Consider the following 24,390-nt stretch of genomic DNA (forward strand, 5'->3'; position numbering starts at 1 on the left):
GGATTGCAAGTTTCACCTGAGATGAAAGCCCAATGTGTCTTGCTGTATCACCACCCAAACCAGAACTCTTTGCATTGCCTTTTTTGTTGTTTTTTGCTTGCCTCAGCTATAATAAACTTTCCAGAATTGCTCATTGGGGCACTAAAGCACTTTACACATGCAGCCTCCCAGCAGGGTCAGTCAGATGCAATAATGGGTTGAGTTCATCTTGTAAATGTGAAACCCAAAAGAAATCCTTGACAGGACATTTGTAGAGGACGTAATTTTTCACTTTGTTTTATTTTTTTATGTACCGTTTGTCAGCACGGTCATTCTTCAAGTTCCACAAGTACTTCAACTTAATTACTCTGAAACCGGTGGGGAAAAATAACTCGAATGCACTTTTATCACTGAAAATCACTCTGCCTGGGGTAATTATAAAAAACGCCCTTTGTGCTTTTACTTTGTCTTTCAGCATTTTATCCTCGGGGCCACGTTCTCCGTTTTCCATCTCTGCTGATCCCACCTTCATCCCCTCTTACTCCTTTGAGAAGGTTCCACTTGGTGGCCTTTCTCCAGGGTGACTGATAGCCGGTCCACAGGCAGACTCATCCACACTTAATTACCCACGAGTCCCTTTGAGGGTCAGTGTGGAGGAGTCTGAGAAATGTGCAATGTCGTGTCCTCTCTTCCCCGGTACCGCTTGGTGGACGAATAGAGCCGGTCTAAGACAGGCTCTATTCTCCTGCTAAAAAAAACACACAAAAAAAACACCTTTTTTCAGAAGAGTCCACCTTAAGATATTAGGCATTAGCACAAATATTGCTCAATGTTTATACATTTTTCACACAATATCCAGTCGGACTTGACATTCACCCCCGTTTGGTTATTTCACAGCAACAGAACTTCAAACCCACAGAGCTGTTACTCTAACATTTTTAGACAGACCAGCGGGTGCTCTGATTGGTTACGGTTAAGCTTCAGTGCCTCTGGGTAACAGCGTTTGTCATGCCATACTCCCTGAGTGATATTACGAAAACATGGGTATTGCGAACACATTTGAAATCGAGAGAGAGAGTATTTCTCACCAGATGCCCTTGAAGCAGCACATGTGAAACACCTGTAATCAGTTTGAAAATTTATTTTCATATAAAAAAAGACACTATGAAAACATTAGAGGACTACTTTGTACAATCTTATGTATAAAAAGAACAAAAATGAAGGAGAAAGTGAGGGTTTGTCAGTAATAAAATCAGCTGGAATGTCAGATGTTCAGAGAAGCTTCAAAGGCTTGCAGGTATGACAGGTAGAAAGGTGAGCTGTGAAGATTTTTGAATCAACTCTACTTGGATTCCAGTTTGAAAATCTGTCCTCTTGTCCGTCTCGTTCTCCAAAAACAGTCGAGTTGGAAAAAAAGCTTTTTAGAGAAAAGGAAAAGTGACTTTAAAAGTTAACATACAGTGTCCACCTAGTGTTATAATAAACATTACAGCACATTTTATTATAAAAAAAAACAAACAAAAAAAGATTAATAGAAGAATGCATGACAGACTTTTCAATTGGTCAAGCAATATCTCGTTTTACTCTTCTGAACCATAAAATCTTAATACCAGCCGTCATTGAGCCTAGAGTTCCCCATATACTACAAGATGAAAGATATGACTGATGGAAAGGAAATCATTTACACTATTGAAAGCAAACCTGATTGCGTCTTCCTTCCTGTAAATTGCATTACCATGGGAACAAGACTTTTTATCCTTCCCCCCTTTTCTTTTTTAATTAGATCAGTTTGAGAGATGGAAGAAAAATGGAGAAACGCCGTGGAGTAACAGCTACCGGGTGAGGCCACGAAGCTGCCAGACGGACGCTTTGTTCAGTGGATCTGGTTCCTGAGCCTTGCAGGAGGTCAGGTGAAAGTGACCTTACCTTGGCAACCTGGGATCAAACCTGCCTTCCTCCTCTGAGAGAAGTGGAGCTGTAGGTTTGCCTATCAGCTGATTAGCTTGAAAGGTTAGAAGGGCGCCACTCTTGTCTCGCCATCTGCGCCACGCTGCTGTACCGCCACATTAGGGAACCTTAAACAGATGGTTCGAGGGCTGCATTGGAAAATGTCAGGACAAATCGTCTTCCCCAGATAATTACTGTTTTGAGCACTCCCCTTCGTCTTCATCTCTGCCTGTTTCGAGCCTCTTTTTAACAGTGTTATTTTTGAAATCCATCTTGGAATCTACCCCCCCCCCACCCCTTGCACTTTCTTCAAGCTTTTTCATAAATTACAAATCAGTTCTTCCTCCAAACTTTTACAACAACAACTGCCGCTGTGAACGTAGACAGAGGAATCATCACCCCCGACTCGGATACTTTCTCTCACGAACTAATGTAGCAATAACGGGGAAACTGCTGTCGCCTGTTGTAACAACTGCAGCGAGGGTGTTTAAAGGAACCGTAATTTTTTAGCTCCCCTTCGTTCTGAAATGTCCATTTTGTGCTCTCTTTTTTTTTTTTTTTGCAGTGGCTGTGCTCGCCCAGAGATATAAACACACAGTTTGGGATCCATGGAAACGAGGAATTATACATTTGGCCTTGCTGCTTGTAGCATTAAGATTTCATGTTTCTGAGTTCGGAGCAGGCAATATGAAAGAGGTAGAGATAGCACGCTAAAGCAAAATCTAGGGGTTTTTTAGGCTCTTGAGCAAAAGGCAATTTCTTGTTTATCAAATTATTACTAAAACTTGGAAACAGAATATTGGCTGCTAATGTGTGTTTAGTCAACATAGACCCCATCATCCATCTTTTTGTTCTTGTTTCTGGCGTCGCAGTGACTCGTGATGGATCCAACCAGGCAACCTTCAAACCGGGAGACGGAACAAAGAGGATGCTACAATCTTTTTTACCGTTTTGTCCTTGTTTTTGTTTTCCCAATTGTCTCACTCACTTTCAACTGACGAAGCTAGCAAAATTTTCTTTAGTATCTTGGAAAGAAAGAATAACAATAATTAAAAAAAGAAGACCAAATACTGGACTTTAGCTATCATGGGTCCCATTTGGACTGGATACTTTGAGAACAGCATTTTATCAAATGTCAGAATCTTTGATTTTTAAAATGTGTTGCATGAATCTGAAACGTTTAAGTGTGACAAAAAAAAAAAAAGCTAATAAAGGGAGAAAAATCTATAGGGATGCAAATATGTGTTTGTAACTTTGTAAGAGGAGGCATTCTAACTAAACGGCACCCACGTTAGCTAAAGTCTCACCCATGGCAAATTTGTAATCTGGCATCAGAGTGACTCATGACAGTTGCTGGTCAATTTGACCCTTTGCCATTCTGCAGTTTACCTGAGTTTTTCCAGGTAGAAAATTTTACCTTGTACCGCGACAGGTGTTACAACGACCATGCGTCCATTCAGGTGTGTCGTCTCTGCTACAACAACCAAGGATAATGACTACCAGCTCCCTTTAGAGTTAATTTAGCTTAAACTTTAAAATAGTCATTTTAGGAATCAACTGTCCGAAACATAACAAAGGTCAGAACAACATTAATTATGGATTGTTTTTTTGTTTTTTTTATGGAAATACAGTGTAATAATTTTCAGGACAATATATAGTTAGATAAAATGATAAAGGATGTTTTTTTTTTTTTTTTTTGATTGAATAAACATTCATTTACATAATTCATGAAAATACTTCACTATAAAAAATAAAAGAAATGCCATGGCAGAATACATTGGTAAGGAATGGTTTGCTCATATGGAAATAGAAAGGGATAAAATAGAAATGCATTGGTACAGAAGGTAGATAAAATGGCAAAGGGGCAACTGACCAAGAGCCACTCACAACCCATCAAACCATGCAACTTTTAAACTTTGGGAGGAACAAAGAAGATGCTACAATCTTTAAGACCACTCTGTCCATTTTTTTTTTTTGGCTTCCAGACACTCTTGAAATGTAGCCTCATATTCATGTGCTCTATCGTAAGAAGGCATTTAAAGTTTTATGTGACTTTTGAATCACTTCATACATGGAAACCAAAAAAAAAGAAAAAAAGAAACACACTAAGCAGCTTGAGCAGATGAAGCATAAATTAATAAAACATGAAACTAAAAATCAACTGGTTGTCATTTGTTTCAGTTTTTTTTTTTTTTTTTCTTTCGTGCCCGGACGAAGGGGAATGACGTTTTCTTTCAGTGAACAATAGAAAAGACGCAAAATTAAAGATCGGAACGTTAAGGGAGAGGATGTGACGGGAGAAAAAAAAAAGTGAGACTAGAAGAACCAGAACCTGAAGACATGTAAAGAGAATGGCACATAATCAGCGAGCAGCTCCATCTCTGCCCCCTCATTCACCTATCCACTCTTGCTGTGACAAAAAGAAAGCAAACACATAGGATAGACAGAGTGACTGAATACTTTCATTTTCCATTTGAAAGAATAAGAAAAAAATAATAAACGTAAATTGCCTTGGGGGGGGGGGGACTAAGGTGAAATATACCCCCTTGCAATATATATATATATAAAAAAAAGAATAAGAGTGCAGAAATATTCTTATTTTTCTCTCCCACCCCAAACCACCCTCCCTAAGTCATCAAACACTTGTAAGACATTTTCTTTTATCTTCAGAATAAAATCAAGACCTTTTTTTCTTCTCAGAAATTATGTTTTTCATCCTTTTTGAGTTCTTTTAAAAATCGTCTTTAGTCACAGATCTTTCCAGCCCCTGTTCTGTCCCACCCACCCCCACCGATAGTCTTTGCGAAAATAGAGCGAAGAACAGTCTTCCTTTTGAATATACGTCCTCTTCAGCTGTAAACAAATACAGTATGGGATCCAACAAAGCACATTGCATGAGGCAGGGAGCAGAATATCTGAGATCCTTTGCAGGAGATCGTACCTATGTAAATCTTTTCGGGAGTCCTGTGTCTGCGTGTGTGTATGCGTGTGCCTGTCTGTATCTCAACATTATCTCAGGTCTGTGATTAAGGTGAGCATGAATGTCTCGCATGTCTTCTTTAGACTTCAGTCTGGAAGTCTCCCTCGGACGAGTCCGGTGTGTTCGCTGAGGACGAGTCCCAGTTCTTATTGTGCAATTCCAGACGGTCTTTCTGCTCCCCAGGCACGATAGACAGCTCGGGGGTCATGGTCTTGAAGCTGTCCCAGGAGCTTTGGTCCTCGGGGTTGGACTTGTCCTGACAGAGAAGGATGAGAAGGGGAAAGGAGCAATGTTAGGGGAAAAAATAAAAAATAAAATCTTATTATGGCTTGAATGTTGGAAAGATGCGCTGTAGAAACTCCTGTCTGGGCTGACGTGTTTTAGATCATAGTTGCGTTTTTAAAATAATACAGCAACGGAGGTTGTGGCAAAAAGTTTAGACAACTTTCAGAATTAATCTTTACCTTTTAAATTCTTGCCAGCTTACAGAACCAAAAGCAGAGAAGCTGCAAAGCAAAACTGGAACGGAAGGTAATCCAGTATCAAGTAATCCAATATTTCTTAATTTGTACATGTTACTCATAGTCTGCATTGTCTGTAGCCAAGCGCTCTCACAGGGTAATTACACTGGAATCATAGAAGAAAAATATTGCTTCCACAATGTGGTCAGAATCTTGAAATGGTGAATTGTAAATCCAAACAAGCTATTGTTCTTTGGCCAACCAGTGGTATGATCACTTCACTGTAAAACAACAGTTGTGTTGTTACAAACAATTTACAAGCAGATGTGGTTCCCCAAAAAAACATCTGTTAAAAGAAATGCAATCCCTTTGTATGTTACAACCTGGTATATTCTTGAAGCCATTGTGTAATTCTGCTAAATCAGCCAAGAATGTCGTTTTGTTCATTAATTTGGATACATTAGAATTTTACATGTGTTTTTATCAATGTGATTCACTATGAACAGTATTATTAGTATCATAATTTATAACACAAAAAATTCTCAACTGAGATCTATAGTGCAACACAATTGTATTTTAATAATGACATAATGACCTATAATAATTTACAGTTAATTTTTTTCACAATGGCTTTTTTTTGTTTGTTTTATAGTTTAGTTCTCTCATTGTGCGTACTGTATGTGTCCGACCTACAGGGGTGCTGTGACGTTATTCTGCTTGAAACGCTGAGCTTCTTTACTTACCGTACCCGGTCACCTACAGTGAAAAGGACGATCAATATCAATATCAACATTTTTTTCTTAAGTAGTGAAGAAAGTCATTAAGATCAAGGAGGTTTCTTGTCAGTCAAATGCCAATTCTCAAGAGAAGATCATGAGATTCACTACGTTTGCATTCAGTGACTGTAAGACTAAAATCTCTAAAAGCTCTACCATGTTGCGACACTTCATTTGCTTGAAAAAAACATAAAGTGCATCTTTCATGTTCTCCCACTTAATTTGTTGCTTTCACCTAGTAAAAGCAAAGTATCTTCAATGCTTGGGACCTTAGATTGCTGTGCAACATAATCCATTGTTTAAGCTCTGAACACAATTAGGGGCAACACCATGAATGAGATAAGGGCTATACGATTGATATTTCATTTCAACAAATGGAGAAAGGCACAGGGATAAGTGGAACTGTTGACAGGAAACAAATTCAAAGAGGAGGAGATAAGGAGTGTGGTATATTCCTTTAAAAAAAATGCATTTTGGGGTTTTAACATAGTTTTATCAAGAGAATTTAACAGTCTCAAAAGAACTAAAACATTTACTGCTGTGGCAGCCGTAGTTCCCTGAATGGGTCATTAAAGGATACGGATGATGACTCAGTAGAACCTCATATTGATTTACTGTGACCCTTTCCCCAAAGGGACAAGGAGCGCTGAAACCAACACGGAGAGTCACCGGGATTCCTCATTGTATCTTTTTCACCTCATCAAATATTTATGCTCTTACAGGTTCCCTTGGTGGAGGTGCACAAAAGACATGCATCATTGTCCGTCAAAGTCTGCAAAGGAGAGAGCTACGATATGGTCGTGGCTCATTTTTTTTTCTGGGTCTGCCTTATACTGGAACTATGCAAAGTGCTTGGTTGTGAGGAAATGATTAGAACTTGTTTTATGCCTTTGCTTACATGTGAGGAGCATCCCAAAAATTACAACCCGTAAGGTTGAGAATTCCGGTCCTAGGAAACAAATTCCCAAATATTACCAAGTGTCATAGCTATCGCTGACCGCAGTTCAAACATATTCAATAGTGACTATTCTTAATGTTTTAATAATTGATTAAAATTAAAAAAAATATTTAGAAAAGGTAATGGGCTAAATTTCCAACAAACTGCTGTTAGAAACATAGCCAATAAAGTTTGACACAAGGCTAATTGTGTCAAACTTTTGTCTTATTTGACACAATTCAAACAAAGCAAAATCATTATTGACTGTCTATGATTTTGACAGGCAACACTGTCAAAATCATAGATCCTCTTTTTTTCTTAAATTTACCACGTAAAAATAATTTTGGTACTCCACTAAAAAAAAACAAAAAAACAAACATAGCTAGCTTCAAATTTATTAATAGGCGACCCAATAATGTTACAACTACATCATCGATAAAAGATTTATGAATGACTGACTGGAGGGCTGCTTGTCAGTCATTTGCTGTAGAAATTTAGCTAACTACAAGACGGCATTTTAAAATTACCACAACAAATACAGTGGCTTTTACAAAATTGTTACATGTTTTGTGCCAAAGCCTAACCAACTGACACCTTATAAAGATAAATGTAAAGCAAAACCACAACTACAATGCTATGTTGTATATACTGTATATATTTGTTTTACTATAAGTGCTGTCACAAGTAGCTACAAACACTGTTACTTCTTCCTTACACAGCAAAACGCAGCTCTACATCAGGACACTGTGTCATAACATGAATGCTTAGGAGGTAAGCTGTATTGCACGTTGCGTGGTTTTGCTTTTAATTTGCAAACTGTCTACATGAATGTTTTTTTTGTTTTTTCTTTTGGCTAAACGAATTCACCTGACTAGACAACACGACCGCATCGGCTCTCTAATTCCGTTCTGCAGTAAGCCCCCTGCAGCTTCTATTTTGTTTTCTCTAGATCTATTTTCATAATCCCCCCCCTTCCACTTCTTCTTTCTCCACTGCAGCAACCCCAAAATATTCACTTGTAACTCATTTTGAGTTATTTGCTCCCTCTGTTCCAGTCTGTCTCCTCATTTGGCACGCTCACGCAACTCGCCGCTCTGCAGCAGAGCACAATACCCCGCCTCACCCCACAAACCCTCTCTTTGAGTGTGTGATGATTGTCAGTGAAGCGCTAGGGGGCAATATCTGCCTGATTATCATTCTTCCCACATCATAGCCTGACAGTTTGTAAAATGAATACAAAAGGCATAATCTGGAAGCCAATTTGCATGCTAAATGCTGGCGAAGGAACATTTTGTAATGCAGGCGTGTGGGTAATGCTGCAGTTAAGCCCAACTTTATTCCTGGGAGGCTACGGCTGACGCGATTGTGCTGCTGCCGTGCTTGTATCTGTTCCCCTTTGCCATCTCTGCCTGTCTCCATCCCCTCCTCGCCCGAGAGCCCCCCGATCTCATCCGTCTTTGCTATGCCAGAAACCAGCGCTGCTTACAATCAATGAATTCTTTTCACCCCTGGCAAACGAAATGCTCCAATCCCTTTTTCCCCCCTCTGTGGTGTGGAAATGAGAAGACGGCGACAAGGTGCAAGAGTGAGGAGAGAGGGAGACGGGGAGGGATGGGAAGTGGGGGGATCATAGTCACTGACAACTCTGCCTTGAAACAATAGCAGTGTTCCTCCGGCTTAATCGGGTGAGCAGGCAGTTTTTTTTCTTCCCGCTCCCAACATGTGCAGACACTGAAGTTCTGTAATAATCTGTTTCACCGATTCTGTATGCTTGAGTTGTGCAAGACATGTAGCTTTTACATGTCAGCGTTTTAAGATAAAGTGACTTGCAAAAGTATTCACACTCCTTGAATCTTTCCAGTTTGCCAACTAACAAGCAGTAATAAAAGTAGTTTATTGTGATTTTACAAACTAGACAAAATAATCCGAGTAATTCAAGCTGAATGCTAATATTCCCGTGTATTGTCCCAAAATGTCCATGTCAAAAGTTTGTTTTTAATCCTATAGATTCTTTTAATCTTGATCTATTAACCTCATGGTCTTCCTGCTTTCAAACTACAGATTTGTGATGCTGTATTTTCAATCCATCTGCCTGTTCTTATTTTAACTTTCCCTTACTTTACCGTAGCTAAACCTTGGTCTGCTGCAAAGTGGTTTTGTTGTTTTGACTTCCTCCATTGCTGAGGAGTTTTCAATTTTTTTTTTTTACCCACACCTATATATTGTAAGACTTTTTTTTACAACCAAATTGAAGAGTTAAGCTCATTGTTTTACTACACTTGCGACACAATGGCTCCATTAAAAACCAAGCAGCCTAAAACTAAATCTAAGCCCTGAGCTGTCAGACGAGTGTGCCAAGTGGAAAAAAGACAAACTGAAAGTGTCTTTTTAAGACATTAAACGTGTGCTGCATCATCAAAAAGTTGCAAAAGATGCAAAAACTAAGCATCACTTTGACAATATTCTATCAAACCTGCATATCATTTAAAACTAATGAATCTTTTCTTATCATGCCATAGCCTGCCTGCATCAAGCTATGTGGTCTATGAAAACTTTCCCCTCAGCCTGAGCTCAAATCTCTATTGCTCACAACCCTTCAGGCTCTGATCCCTTCTCTGCTGTCTTTGACAGGTTTGAACCTGTGACTTTCCTCACTTCAAGTGACTGTTGTTCAGTTGAAGCCTGCAGGGTCTCCAAATGATGCTGTCCCCAGTCGACTTTTTTAAAGACGTTTTAGACGCAATTTGGCCTCTGGTTCTTGCACTGGCAAATCACAGTTTGTTGTCAGTTGTGGCCTCTGTGGATTTCAGACATGCAGTAGTACAACTTCTTATTAAATAGCCATCTCTTGATCCTGCATTTTTGTTTTTGACAACTACAGGTCTGTCTCTTAACTACTTTTCCCCTCCAAAGTCCTTGAATAAACAGTACACAGCCAATTATTGGTGCTTCTGGAATGGGATTTTCCCATTTTGTTTTTGAATCTTTACACAGCACCAGACCAGTACTTGTAAAGTTTTTTAATTACACATTCTTAACAAATGATTGTGGCGACAGTGTTGTTCTTGTGCTTTCAGATTTTACAGCTACTTTTGATACAGTGGATTAGGTAACTTCATTCTTGCTTGCAGAAGTGGGTGGAGATCACAGACAGTACTGAAGTCGTTCAGGTCCTACTTGGTGGAGGAAACTTTTTTGAATAAATCTTGGTCGCCACATGTCCCCTCCTCTGTGCTCCTCTGTTGTGTGGTGTCCCACAGGGTTTTAGTCTAGGTCCCTTCTTCTTTACTCCCAATTGACTCTATACTTAAAAACCATTGCACTGCTTTTCATTCACTCCAAAAATACAAAATCTTTTGATCTAGTTTCTAATGAAAAGATATTAGTGCACTTGAAAAAAGGCAAAGTTAGCTTACAATTGACTCATCAGCAAGATATTGGTGGATGATTTAAGTCAATTATTATCTATTATAGATGGAAAAGTACTGACAGATTATTTCACTTACAACATGGGAAAAACGTCTTTTTCTTATAGCTCCTAGACTGCTTTTATGCAAACGACTGTTAGATCTACAGTATATGCTTCACATTTTTATCCTTGTTGTTTTTAGTTGATTTCTTCTGGGGTTTTTTTTATATTGTTTTAGTGTAGTGTTTTACTATATTATAAAGTACTTTGTTCTTGTGCCAGTTGTTTAAACTGCTTTATAGTTAAAGGTGGATTAGAAGATCTCAGCGCTTTAAACATGTTGGATGTAAAGGTCAGGCAAAATTTAGAGCAGCATTAGTACATTATTCCTAACTTAGAACATCTCACAGAGCACTGCTCAGAGGCAATGAGACAATAGATGCTTTTTAAGAAAAGAGGAAATCATTTCCTGTAAGAAAACCTGTAAATCTGCAAAAGACTTAAGACTGGGTGGAGGTTAATCCGTCAGCAAGAAACAAACATTCAGAGCGACCATAATACAGTGTCTTAATACTTTACATGTGTCAAAATTGCCCTGTCAAAGTCCAGACTTGATCAAATTCAAAATCTCTGGCAAGATTTTACAGTACAGGAGGCTCTCCATCAGTCTGGCTGAGCTTGAACTATTTCACAAAGAAAGAAAATGTGCAAAATTTCAAGCTCTAGAGAGCTGGCAGAGACATACTCCCAAAAGACTTGCTCTACAACGCACTAACTCTTTGAGTTTTAATATAAATGTAGACCACATGTTAGACATTTTGAAAATCTTGTATCATTTTCCTTCCACTGAACAATTATTTTTGAAGTCGGACAATTCTTTCTGACTGTGTACCACATAAAAATCCCACTAAAATACCTTGGAGCTTGTGGCTGTAATGAAAAGAAATGTAAGATCTGGGAATACTTTTGCGAGGCTCTGTAGTCACAGCAGTAAATTTGTCGGTTTGAGAAACGAACGAGTTCTACATGAGATGGGAAAAAGGGATAAAACAGACACGCGTGTTAGCAGAAAGCCATCTGCAGTGAATTTCTAAGAGTGCTAGAGACTTTGCAGCGAATGTATGTGAAAGAAGTTGAGAGGGAACAATAATTGTGTCTGTTAATACAAACAAATGCCTTCTCTACAATATGTGCTTTTGATTTTTCAATGCAAATCTTAAACACATACAACGTTAAAGTCAGTCTATAAAGTGCCGTTGTCGAGTCTGTATGTCTTCTCCCTTATCCTGCTGTACCTCTGCAGTCTTATCTTTTGTTATTCTCGTTGTGGCTTGCTTGTCTGTGGGTGGCCTTTGTGTCCACTTTGCTTGCAACCTGGACAGCTGTTGTAAAGTAACAGGTGTTTCCCTGCTGATAGGTCAGAGTAGCAGTGGCAGTGAAGACGGGGAAACAGAAAAATAAAAGAAAACACGAGTAGAAGCGTCGTTTTGCATTGCAGTTCTCTTGGTAACGGTGCTGACAAGACGATTGTGATCATCATACAGTCATTTGTACTCACCAAAGCCCAGCTTTCCCCATGAGCATGCTCCAATTGATTCACTGCTGTGTTTAATATTGACCACATTGACTGTGGGTCCTCCTTTTCTGCCACAGCATTTTTCAGTTTTTTTTTTAGTAAAAATAACAAAAAAAAAGCTTGAAACAAACAAAAAAAACTATTTAAATGACTGTCCTCATTTAATTTGTTTGTGAAAGACAACTAATGACACTGCATGCCGCCAGCCTTTTTAGAACAGCTGCTTATGATGTAAGACGGCATTGAAAAAAAGAGCACTATAAAAAATTTGTGTAAAATAACAGTATGCCTTTCAAAGCTAGTTTGTCTTATGGCCATTGAAGAAGAACTAGTAACAATAGATTAAGGTGTAGCGAATTTTAACAAATGTGACATTTCCTGTGAAGTTTTGTCACATTTTTAGATTGCTCTTAGAACTTTCAAAGAAAAAAATGTCCTTTTTAGTTTTTTCTGTTGTGTAATTATAAAGTGACACCACAGGGCATCTCTTAGACAAGAGTGTTGATTTACATAAGTCAGGGAACATGTAAAAAGAAACTGTCAAAGCATGTCCATATCTACCATCAGCTATCATGAAACAAAATTATATGAACAAAACTGTGACTAACAAGGTTGAATAAAGACCAGACGTTTTTCCTGTTAATGTGGGGGAAACTTGCTTATCCATGTCCTTTTTTTGTGCCAGTTGCTGTAATTTCATTTCCCAGGTATCCAAAAACAAACTATGAACTAATCGACATTTACTTCATAGTGTCAGGTCTATTGGAGTTTGAATGGCATAAAATGTACAGCGTGTATTTATTACACAGCTTTTTAGGGGAGTATCAGAGATAAAAAAAAAACAACACTATTGTATTTTCCAATTTAATGAAATCCTATAGGTTACAAATAATACATATAATAACAAGGTTATTTTTGTAAAAAAAAAAAAGTCCTTTTTTTTGTAGTGTCATGTTACCGAAAGCATAGACTTTGAATAAAATATGTACATGTTCATCTTATTGCAGCAACAGACGAGGAGATACAGTAAGATGCAAGAGTGAGTGAATTAAAGAGAACAGCTTTAGGGAAATGGCTGAAGAGTTCACACAGAGATATAATGCCATGACACAAACATCTAAAGCAGTTTCTACAAGCCTCTACCACAGCGTCGATGGGCAAGGCCCTTCCTTAGCCACATAAAGTCCACTTAGAACTTGAACAGCTGAAGTGAAAGTCATGTCTGGATGCGGATGAGCAATGGGACTTAGAGAAATGATGGGGTCAGAAAGGTGATGGAGGGGTTAAGTGGGGTTAACTTTACCTTTGTTGACTTGGATGCCCATGGTGCTGCTGACTGTGTGGCTACGATCAAACTGCGACATGACAAGCATGCAACACAAAGGCTCAGTCAGTGAACAAAGCAAATGAAACAGCAAAGGAAACAAAGAAAAAGAGAAGAAATTAATAAAATATAGCAATAAGGCATAAGACAGTACATTGGTTGTGATGTTAAAAAGAAAAACAACAAACTTAAATGACATTCAAACACAAACAAAATGAAAGCAACATCTAGGATAGAGGAGCAAACTGAGAGGATGCCAGAACATTGCGGTCACATTACAGTTGTCAGTTGGGCTTCGGGTCTGTTTCCATTATTGTGTAGTCTAACAATACAATCTACGTTCAATACTGGCATTATTCATTAGGAAGCACACAAAGTCCATTTGCCCACCATTTTACCCACTTAGCAAGGAAAGAGACTGTGTTAAAAGTAATAAGGTCTTTCAAAGGAGCCAACATCTGGTGAATGTAGGAAACATAAATTTAATTAGCTCAAAACATTGCAAACAAATGAGCAATCAGCAACATAGGCTCTGTTTGCTGCTGTCCAGTCCCTGTGCAATCCAAGACCGGTTTTTCGAAACAGAAAGCATCTCCAGCTGGTGACTGGGACCTTTTCACCTTTTTTTAATTGGCCCAAGGACACTAAATGAGCTAAATTAACATTATGGCTGTCGGTGCACGAAGCCGATGTCAGGCTGGTTCCGCCTGGTCTTCTCGCCCTCTCATTAGGAGTCACCGATAAAGCCATTCGGCTAAGGCTACACTCGCGACAGCCCGCGGTTTTCATGGGCAATTTAAAAAAAAAAAAAAAACAGATGATGAGTTTATACACGGCACAGAAAAGGGGGTAAGGAAATAATTAAAAACAAACTAATGAGAAGAATTAATTATTCAATTAATCCCTCAAACGTGCCGCTGAGGGCTGAGGTTGGAGGGAGAAATGGATAAATGAGGGGAGACGCCAAGACTGAAAATGTCAAGCTGTGAGAACGAATAGAAAGGGGAATGAGATATGAAGAGCGAGAAGAGGGCTGGACTTGCTTTATTGCTGGTTTGTGAAATTGGAACCCCTCAGCTTAATGCCAGCAAATTGACTATCAAGACTTGGAGGCTTGTAAGTGCTTGCAAATTGCTTTAAGCGAATCAACAAAAAAACACAGTCTTTATGATTTAAAATAATGCAACTTCATTTTACCTGCTATGTTCAGCAAATTATATTTTCTACACAGCAACCAAAGAAAGCATTGCTGGGATATTGATAACAGGCACCAATGGCGCTGTGGACGGATCAGTCTTACTTCTGTTTAATAGAATCCAATCAACATTCTCTGTAGGAAATCCATACCCAAACACAATATTGCCAAAAGTATCGACACACCAGACAAATCATTGACTTCAGATGTTCCAATCACTTCCATGGTCATAGATATATAAAATAAGCCAACTGGGCGTGAAGACTGCTTCTGCTAACATTTGTTAAAGAATAATTAGCTCTCAGGAGTTCAATGAACCTTATTGTAGTACCTTGAGGCACTTGCAAAATTTCCTTACCACCAAAAATGACGTTCAAATTTCAGTTGTTTGTCCACAAAGTGGAGTCCATTTAAAAGAACAGCAAGTCAGCCTTGTAGTTGTAGGCAACACAAAATCAATGAGTAGTGGGTGGGAGTTGGAGATGGCAGTTCGTGATGAGATGCATAGTGTTCAGAAGTTGCCAGCTGTCTCCAGAGTTATTTCCTATTATTTTCAAAGCGCCTGAGGCCTCAGGTTGGCTAACAAAACCAAACTTTACGTCATTGGATTAAGTGGTGTAAACTATTTCACTCTGTGCTGGGAGACAGGATGTGTTCTTAACTAAATAACAAATCCAGTTGCTCTTTCTAGCAATCCAAAGGACAAGTCTGAGTTTAATGGTTTGATGGAAAATCACAGCCTGACTCCAGTGTGCCAAATAGAAACTTTAGCGTAGAAAGAATTATGGCATCGGATTGGTTTGTGGGCCTTTTAGTTAAATTTAAAATAACTTCTTTTTTTTAACTCTGCAGCGTCTCATTGCAAAGAGTAGTGGTCTGGCATTTTCTAGGTTGCAAGTTTGAATCCAGCTTACGTTTATCACATTTCAACGCATTCTTGGGTATGACACTAAACATTGAGTTGCCTAACAACAGTGATGAAAGAGTGCTGGAACATTTTAAGGAAGATGGGTGAATTTGAATTGGACTGTAGCAGCTCTTGGAGTGACTAATGTTGCAACGTTATCTTTGAATAATTTCATGCTCCCAACTATGTGGAAACGGTCTATCAATGGCCTCGTCCAGATTCAATGTGACCACTGTGAACAAGGAAAGGTCCAGACAGACAAAAATGTACATGCCTGTACCGAGTTCAGAACTCAACCCAACAGATCACCCCTGGGATGGATTAAAGTGGAGATTGCAATCCAGGTTTTTCACTCACACATGATCTCCTGGAAGGAAACAACTCATAAACACATTTCTAAACCTTGGAGATATCCATCCAAGAAGAGCTAAAGCAGGTATAGCTTCAAAGTGCGGGCATTATTCATCTGTGTGTGAAAACAAGCACCTCCATGCTTTTGGGAAAATAAAGTATTTTCATTTGTAAAGGAACAAATGACCATTTACTCACCTGCTGAATGGTTTGCCTAATATTGAAACTCTGCTTACTGTTCCTGCTCATACCTACTTTCTGACAACAAGGTAAACACTTTGAAACCCTTTCTCCAACTGTGTTTAGCTTAAACCGGATTTTTCCCCATTATCCGCAGAGGAAAGCAAGCTCTGGTTTCATTTAATCAGGAACACAGCACATGACAGGAGAGTTTCAGAAAGATAAAAACTACATCAGCCAAGCCATTATGCCATGGAAACTCTATTGCACACTCTCACATACACGCCCACCCCTCCATCCCACACACAGCATGGCAAAAACACTGCATCATCGGACTCTGCATGCAAATTTGTGCTTTGACCTTCTGAACTTCGTGGAAGGATGGAAAACAGCAGGCTAATTCCACAGCGACAGAGGCTAAGAAGCCGCTCTAAATGTTAACAGAAGCGCAGACACTAATGCAATACGGTGTTAGGTACACTTCGCATCTACGCCTTCTTTTGCTAACCCCGGATGGCTCCATTTGCATCCTTGTCTTTATTGTGGAATACACAATTTAAAAATGGACTCGATCCATATGCTGGTCATATGGCAGCCTCCAGCAGCACATGTTTCTAAAGCAGAGAATGGTTTGAATGTGCTTTTTTTACCATTAGGGTTAATGCGAAGCCCCACTCAGTGTCCACTTCAACAGAGTGTTTTTACAAGTATTTTCAGTGCCGCGAGGATTCTTAAATCGGAACAGACAATAATGCATGCATGTCATAAAACACTTGATTCCAGGTCAGCGGCTGCTGTTTTTGGGGTTGATGAAGTACATTAACACAGAAGTGGAGGCTAGTTTTACAGAATGCAAAACGGCTTCATGTCTTGTCGAATTAATAATGTACACTCACCAGCGTCATTGCTATCTACTGCTTACCAGTTAGTTCCCTTTTTTTGCCTTTTGAACAGCAGTCATTCTTTAAAAGTACATTTAACAAGGTATCAGAAGTATTCCTCAAAGATTTCACTCCACATCAGTGTCATACCATCAGGTAGATGCTGGAATTGTGTTGACTGCACATCCGTGATGCAAAATCTCGCAGCTGTTGCAAAATTCCCAAAGGTGGTCTGTTGGATTGCAATCTGGTAGAGGCAATTGGAAGACAGTGAACTCAATGTCATCTTTAAAATGGTCAGTTTGAGAAGACACGATGCACTGTTCTGCCTGGAAGAGCTATCGGAAGATGGCTACCTTGTGGTTACTGAGATGGAGATTGTCAACAACAATACACTGGTTGGATGTGGTTCAATTGGTTCTAAGGGCCCCAAAGTGTGTCGAGAAAACAACCTGCACACCATCACACTACTACAATTCCTAAATGCTGGGACAATATAAAATACATCCATACTTTCCTTTTTATTTTCATTGTTTCTGATCCTGATAGCTACATCTAAATACTGAATCTAGCCCCAAGCGATTATACCTTGAGAGGTCTTGATGGTTCAATAAATGTTTTTAGAGATGTGTAAGTACAAATTCCTCTAGTAGACTAGAAGATTCTGTAATACTCAGGCCACCACATCTGGCACCAGCAATCATGTCACATTCCAAGTATATTAAATGCCATTGTGGTCCTTGAGTTGAATTAAACCAATCCATTACCATGTTTAGATGGCTGAATGCAATGACTTACTGTGGTGGTTTGAGTGAGTCACCATTTGTGATAAGAAACAAACGAGCAACTAAAAATGTTTGTAACGACACCTATAGATGGTGAATGATACCGGGCAACATTAGTACAGTATTTCTTCTAGGACAATATACTTAGTTTAGCTATCTCTAATGTAAAGATCATTTTTAACAATGAGCCATAGAAATGTTATTTACTGTATTCTTTCCACTCATGTTTCTCCCATCATTTCTCCGTGTTTCACCACGGCCTCCGGCGGTGTCGGTGGCAACCACAGACATGACCAGTCATCTGGTATTATTGAGTTCACAGGAGAAAAATGAGAGAGAGGGATCCAAAGATGGTAATGGAAATGTGAAACAAGCAAAACAAAATAAAGAAAAAAACTTAAGCGTAAGGATGTTACTCTTTTTTTTGGGGGGGGGGGGGGGCATGTACCGAGGAGAACTACCTTAAAAATCTGTGTAAAAAGATGTAAAATCTTGCTCATGTTTCTGAAATCCACTCATCTCTTAAACACAACCAACAGATCTTACCTGATCTGTATAAAAGGATCAGGTCTTCTGTGGGTGCCTGCTAATTGTCTCCTTCTTTCATTTGCATACATATTAGGTGCTAATTGTTACTCCCTTTTATTCTAACAAGAAACCTAATGGGCAGAATATTATGGTTTATGATTTGATTATAAAGTGGTTTTTGAATAGATTATTGTGTTAGAACAGATTTATAACCGAGTTATGGTATTTGGAAATTTGACTCAGTCATAATTAATACAAAGACTGTCACACAAATATGTAAACAAACACGAGAAATGAAAAAAAAAACTAAAATTTATTTCATTACTTGAGGATAATTCTGTTGTTGAATCATTGCTATACAAGTTAAACTTGTATATCATTTAAAACATTAATTTTAATGTTTTAAAATTAACATGAATTTTAAAACATGAAGCATGTGGGGTTTTGGTAATGATGCACTCAACCGGAATACTACCACAGCACTATGCACACCTAAAATATTACACCTAATCAAATACAATCACTTCACAATGAGGAAACACTGTGACAGGTAGAGCAGATGAAATGCTACATGAAGAAGAACTGTAGTCTGCCACTGTTTGTTGTTACATTCAGTAAAGATTTGTAAGAAGAAGTTACACATTTAAAAGTAAATAATGTTGAAGTAAATATGCCGTTTCACACAGACACTGTCAAGCTTTCAGCTGCGCGCTTTGATTGTACATAATTTACTGGTTGCTCTTAACCTCCTCAACAGGGGTGGCCCTCAAATAAGAGTGTTTAAAAATAGACTCAGTGAAACCTGGGAGATTGGCCCAAGTTTAATTTGATGGGCTTAAAAGAAAGCACTAATGATGGGTTATTACTTTTCCAAGATGTTTTTTGCAAACAAACGTTAACACAACAATTAAACACTGAATACTATTCTTTGCACTTTACAAAGTACACTTCCAAATTCGTATAAATCTTAAATTAACATTTTTTGTATTTAAAATGTATATTTTTTAATCTTATTTATAGTGAAACTGTCAGATCACATGTAACAGTATGCTTATTCTCAGCAAACGAATAACATGTTACAAGTTGGTCTGTGGTAAATTTCAAGCATTTATGAAAAGTGCCAATTTGTTTGGTGGCCACAAGCAGTGGCTTAGTTCACCTGCGTCTTGGGCTAGTTATGATCCTTATTAATCTCATGAGATGTTTTTTTTTTTTTTTTTTTAAACACACCAAGTCTTATCATATTAAATCTCTAAGAAGATGCCTGTATCCGAGTTGTCAAAATATAATTTTTACTGAAGAATGCTGGTGAACAAGACTGCATGGTGGCTCGGCTAGTAGCACTGTTACCTTGCAGCAAAAAAAAAAAAGGATCTTCTAACTTTTTTGGAACAATGGATGGATGCTGGTGAACAAGGAACTCAGGCACTAACTAACTCATCTAAAATTGTAATATGATAGCACTATATTGGGCCTTTTCAGAGCTATTCCTTCCATCAACTTTGTATAATTGTATTTTTTTTCACACAAAGTTCACACATGTTGCAAGTTGTGAATATTCAATCTAATGACGGAATTATTTACTTTGCATAGATTTAATGCCCTGTAGCAGTAAGTCGTAAGCACTAAGTGGAGATTCTAACACAATCTCTTATTCTGCATCATTTAATTGAAAGCAATCAATTCATCTTAGCTGGCTAGCCTTCTCGAGTTTTTCCATATAAACCTTAAGAAAACACAATGTCAGCACAGAGTTTAGCTCACATCAGTCAAATCTCTGAGGTGGAAAAGCTTAAAGCTTGACAGGCCAAGTCACAGCTACTACTCAAAAAAAAAGTATATATATATATATATTGGAGAAAATTTAAAACCAAGTGTGGAAATCCATGAGTACACACAAACGGTGGCAAACTACAAGATGTACACAGTTGCATGTAGTACATCAGTTTCATGACTACGTTTTAGTTAAAGTAAGTGGAGCTCTATTTGGTGGAGGTTATAATGGTTTTACTTTGCCTTACGTTGACTTTCTTTGTAAACAAGAGATGGCCTGCGTGCTAGCGATGGCTCTGTGTTGTGCCTCGGTGGTGGGGGGGGGGGCACCTGTTGAGGTGGTTAAAGGGGTTACTGGAGGTTGATTTTTTTTGTCACTTTTAATCAGAGATAGAGAGAGAGAAAGAGAAAGAGAGATACCTGCAAAAGTCAAACAATACTAAAGTTTTTTTTTTTAGAGGTATGGTTAAACTTTAGATGACTCGTCATTAGGAAAGTTGAGGAAACCTACGGTTGTCTTTTCAGTAGTTTAGTCTGGATCTGTCACGTAAGCTGTCATTAAAATATGCAACAGAGCTTGTTCTTTGGAGAAACAGTCAATTAGCCATAAGAAGACGGGAGCGAGTTTTAAATTTGACAGTATGTTAAGTGTCCATTCATGAGAAGATAACTTTGGAAAAAATAAAAAGAAAAATTGAGTTATAATTGCTTTTAAACTTTTTACTTTGCATCTGTAAAAATGACAGATAATACCAAACACATTACAATGGGAGTGATTTTCTCATTACTCATGTTATCATTAATGGATAAGAAAAGCCGACGTGTCCCAGACATGTGGTCGTGCAGATCACTCACTCAGATCACTCAGATTTCAAACTAAATACAAAGACAAAAAAAAAAAAAAAAAAAAGAAAAGAATACACATGGATGCATGTACATGGCGCTGTAATAAGAGGGGGTATCAAATGCACTTATTCACACCAACACAAATACACACACACACACACTTATCGCCATAATTACTGTATAGTCAGCATGTCCGTGTCTGGGGGTGACTCTCAAAGTGAGATGTTGACAACAGCAGAGCTGAGCTCAAGCTGGGACCCGTCAAAGGCCTGACACTGATAGCATTATCCATGTAATTATTAACACTTAAGTGGACTGCCTACTTATTTTTAACATAATGGGTTTGAAAGCAGAAGCCAGATCCATGTTGCCCTCTCATTTCACAACTTCAGACCTCCTCGTGTCAATAACGGGAAGAAAGTATGTTGTGCAGTTTCTCTTGAATGGCTTAAATGTGAATATTTTTCAGTTGAACTGATTTTCCATCTGAGCATAACAAAAACGAGGTATTAGTATGCTGTAAGGCAGGTGATGAGAACCTTTAAATATAGAGTGACTTGCACAAAATGTAACATTTCCTATATATATATATATATATATATATATATATATATATATGCTTTTCTTTTGCTCAAACCTCAGTGTATTTTTGGGAGATTTTATATTTTAAAAGTGCAGTGCATGGTTTTCGCTTGAGCTATCCCCCAAAGCCACCTGTGTTATTTCATCGCAGAATAAAAGTAGCTGCTCTGTGAAAGGCTCAGTTTTTCTTTTCTTTCAAGATAACATTAGCAAACCAGCAGTATTATAAAGACCACAGAACAAAGCATACAAGTCAGGAGTAAGGGTTAGGAGAAGAAAAAAGAAGACAAATCATCATTAAATTATAAAAATATTCCACAAACTTTAAAACGGTTCACAGAGAACCTTTCATTCAACCATGGAAGAACGGAAAGAGCTTAGAAAAACGGAGAACCTGCCAACACATGGCCATCCACTTAAACTGCCAGGCGAGAAGGGAAGCAATCAGAGAAGCAGCCAAGAGGCTTATGGTACCTCTGCTAGACATGCAGGGATCCTCTGCTCAGGTAAGAGAATTTCTTGACAGGATAACTATTAGTTGTGCTCTCAACAAATTTGGCCTTTACGGAAGAGTGACAAGATGATAGCAATTTTTGGAAGAAAGCTATAAAAAGTCTCATTTGCAGTCAACGTTTTGAAAAGGGTGCACTTTTCCTTTGACTTCTCAATTCTGCATAACCGTTGGTCTAATCAGAAAACTCCAACAAAATACACTGAAGTTCGAGGTTGTGTTGTGAAAAAGGTGAGATGATTTAAAGGTCACGGGTGCTTTTTTGCTGGAGGTTTTTGCACTTCTTATAAATATATATTTTTTTCATTCTTCGATAAAATATTTGCTTGGCAGGACTCACTTGTGAGTCAGCATACTCTTCTGAAAATTGTGTTCAAGTCGCTGAAAAAAAAATGAGTGAATAAAGAAGAAAAATTTAAGGGTTCGGAAAGGAGAGTCATATCTGCATGCAAGTGTGTCTGTTTGCACAGCATGTGTGTGTCACGACGTAACATGGGAAATATGGGAGATGTCAGACCGGCCTCTGTCCCCTTCCTGCTGGTGTGAATTCGATGTGAACCAGCATGCCGCTGATGACAGGGGGAAGCTACACCGTAGCGCGGCCGACTGACTCATCACAGCTCCTCCGTGCTACCGCTCGGCAGAAGAGTGCAGTGGCGGCGTCTGTTTAAAACGTAATGAAAGTGGCCCTCCGAAGGTCAGTGCAGAGCAAGCCGGGGCCGTTTCGTCTGCTGCTAATTGGGTATTAATGATTCAAAGATGCTTCTGTGTCTCGAGTGTAAAAGGTGAACTTACACCACCGCACAATCGGAGACACTTCAAAGGACAGTAAATTACAGAAAAAAGCAAAAGACATACAGACACACACAAAAAAAAAAAACAGTTTAACATAAAAAGTGACAAAGAAGTTGTAGTGACAAGAAGACGTGTGTCACTTTTGCACAATTTTTTACAGTGCAGTGGTTTGGTACGAGCAACAAATTATTTTGCAGCTTTCGAATTGCAAAATTTGAATTTCATTAACCAGCTATGATTGATTGCTCCTGCGATCGTCTCTTTTGATAGCAATTTAATAAGGCACCAGTCATAAGTGAGAACGAATGGAGCTTAAGCCAATTATATCAGGTATAAAATTAATGTACAGTATGAAAGATGGAGCAGAATGTGCCTCCGAAGAAACATTTATAGGTGGTTATTGTTCAATTCTTCACGGTTAGTAATATTAAAAACAAGAGTTAATAAATCGAATGGTATCAAAAAACCAGGCACCGCTTGTGTTACTTTGCCTGCTCCTATATAGGATTTTTAAACTAATAGAGTGAATACAGATGTTTTCATAAGTACCTCATGTTTGTAAATTACTAGAAAAACAGTTTGGAATATGTATGAATATAGCAAGAGCTGTAGAGTCACAACCATGCAAATATGCAACACATTGTGCTCACTCATGCATGAAAGTACATTTGTGATCATTATTTGCTCTTTATTGTGAAGTCCACACGTGAAAGAAGGGGAATTTGTGGCTTTCTAGTAGACATGGGTCGGTTGCAGTTAGCAGTGCATGCGAAGGTTTTAAAAACTTTACTGGTTTAAAACTATTTATCATACTGTTTCCATGGACACTGTTGGTCAGCTGCCTGAAAGAAGACGACTACCTTCCTTCGATTAGAAGGAAAACCAGTTTTATTTTCTGGAAATATTTCCGAAGGGCAAAACGGTCAAAGTCTGGAAATGCAGACGAAGCAAACAGCATATAGTATAAGCATCCAGCTGTATGTTTTCAACAAAAACTTTTTGGTATCATTTAAATGTTTCTACTCAAATACACTTTTAGTATCAGCCAAAAACAACCTCAGAAAATAAGAATGCTGTTTTCAAATAATGATTTCATTCATTAATGCGGAAAGAGCTATCCAAACTATCCTGGTCTTATGTGAAAAAACTAATTATTCACTATGTCTAATAACTAGATGGACTAACCCTGGCAACAACAACAACCATCAAAGGATTGGAATAACAGGTAGTTAGACTCTTACATTGCTTTTGAGGATTTTAGGCCCAAACTTCTTTGCAGAATTGGTTTAAAAAAGGTATATTGGAGAGTATTCATGCCTGAGTGGCTTGTTTAAGGTTAAGGCAAAGCATTTCACATGAAATTAAGCAGGATTATTTTACTAGGCCACTCCGTAGTCTCCATTTTGCTTTAAGAATCTTTGAAAGGCGGTACTACAGATGTGTTTATCTGTGTTTATGGTTTGGTACACAATCCCAGTATTGCATTTGAGGTTAAGCTCACAAACTGACAGCTTGATATTCTTTTTCAGGAGAACAAGTTGTCCAGGTCCAGAAACGCCAAAGCAGTTCCGGACCATCACACCATGCGTCTGAAGGTTTTGTTCTAAATGCTGGGTTTGTTTTGCGCTTGGTGTATGCCTTGGTCTAGCTATGTGTATGCCTTCCAA

At 38.5% G+C, this 24,390-nt stretch overlaps 1 protein-coding gene across 2 annotated transcripts in view; it reads right to left on the reverse strand.

Moving 5' to 3' along the window:
- Positions 1-1,105: 1,105 nt before the first annotated feature.
- The window catches only part of adgrb2 (adhesion G protein-coupled receptor B2), a 270,453-nt gene continuing 247,168 nt past the window's right edge, over positions 1,106-24,390 (reverse strand). For both annotated transcript variants that reach the window (XM_028035469.1, XM_028035468.1), the window contains exon 35: positions 1,106-5,162. In XM_028035469.1, coding sequence (XP_027891270.1) covers positions 4,986-5,162 — 177 coding nt within the window. In that variant the 3' untranslated portion in view covers positions 1,106-4,985. The remainder of the gene's footprint in view (positions 5,163-24,390) is intronic.

The sequence above is a fragment of the Xiphophorus couchianus genome, chromosome 13 (assembly GCF_001444195.1).
Source record: "Xiphophorus couchianus chromosome 13, X_couchianus-1.0, whole genome shotgun sequence".
In the NCBI taxonomy this organism is placed as follows: domain Eukaryota; kingdom Metazoa; phylum Chordata; class Actinopteri; order Cyprinodontiformes; family Poeciliidae; genus Xiphophorus; species Xiphophorus couchianus.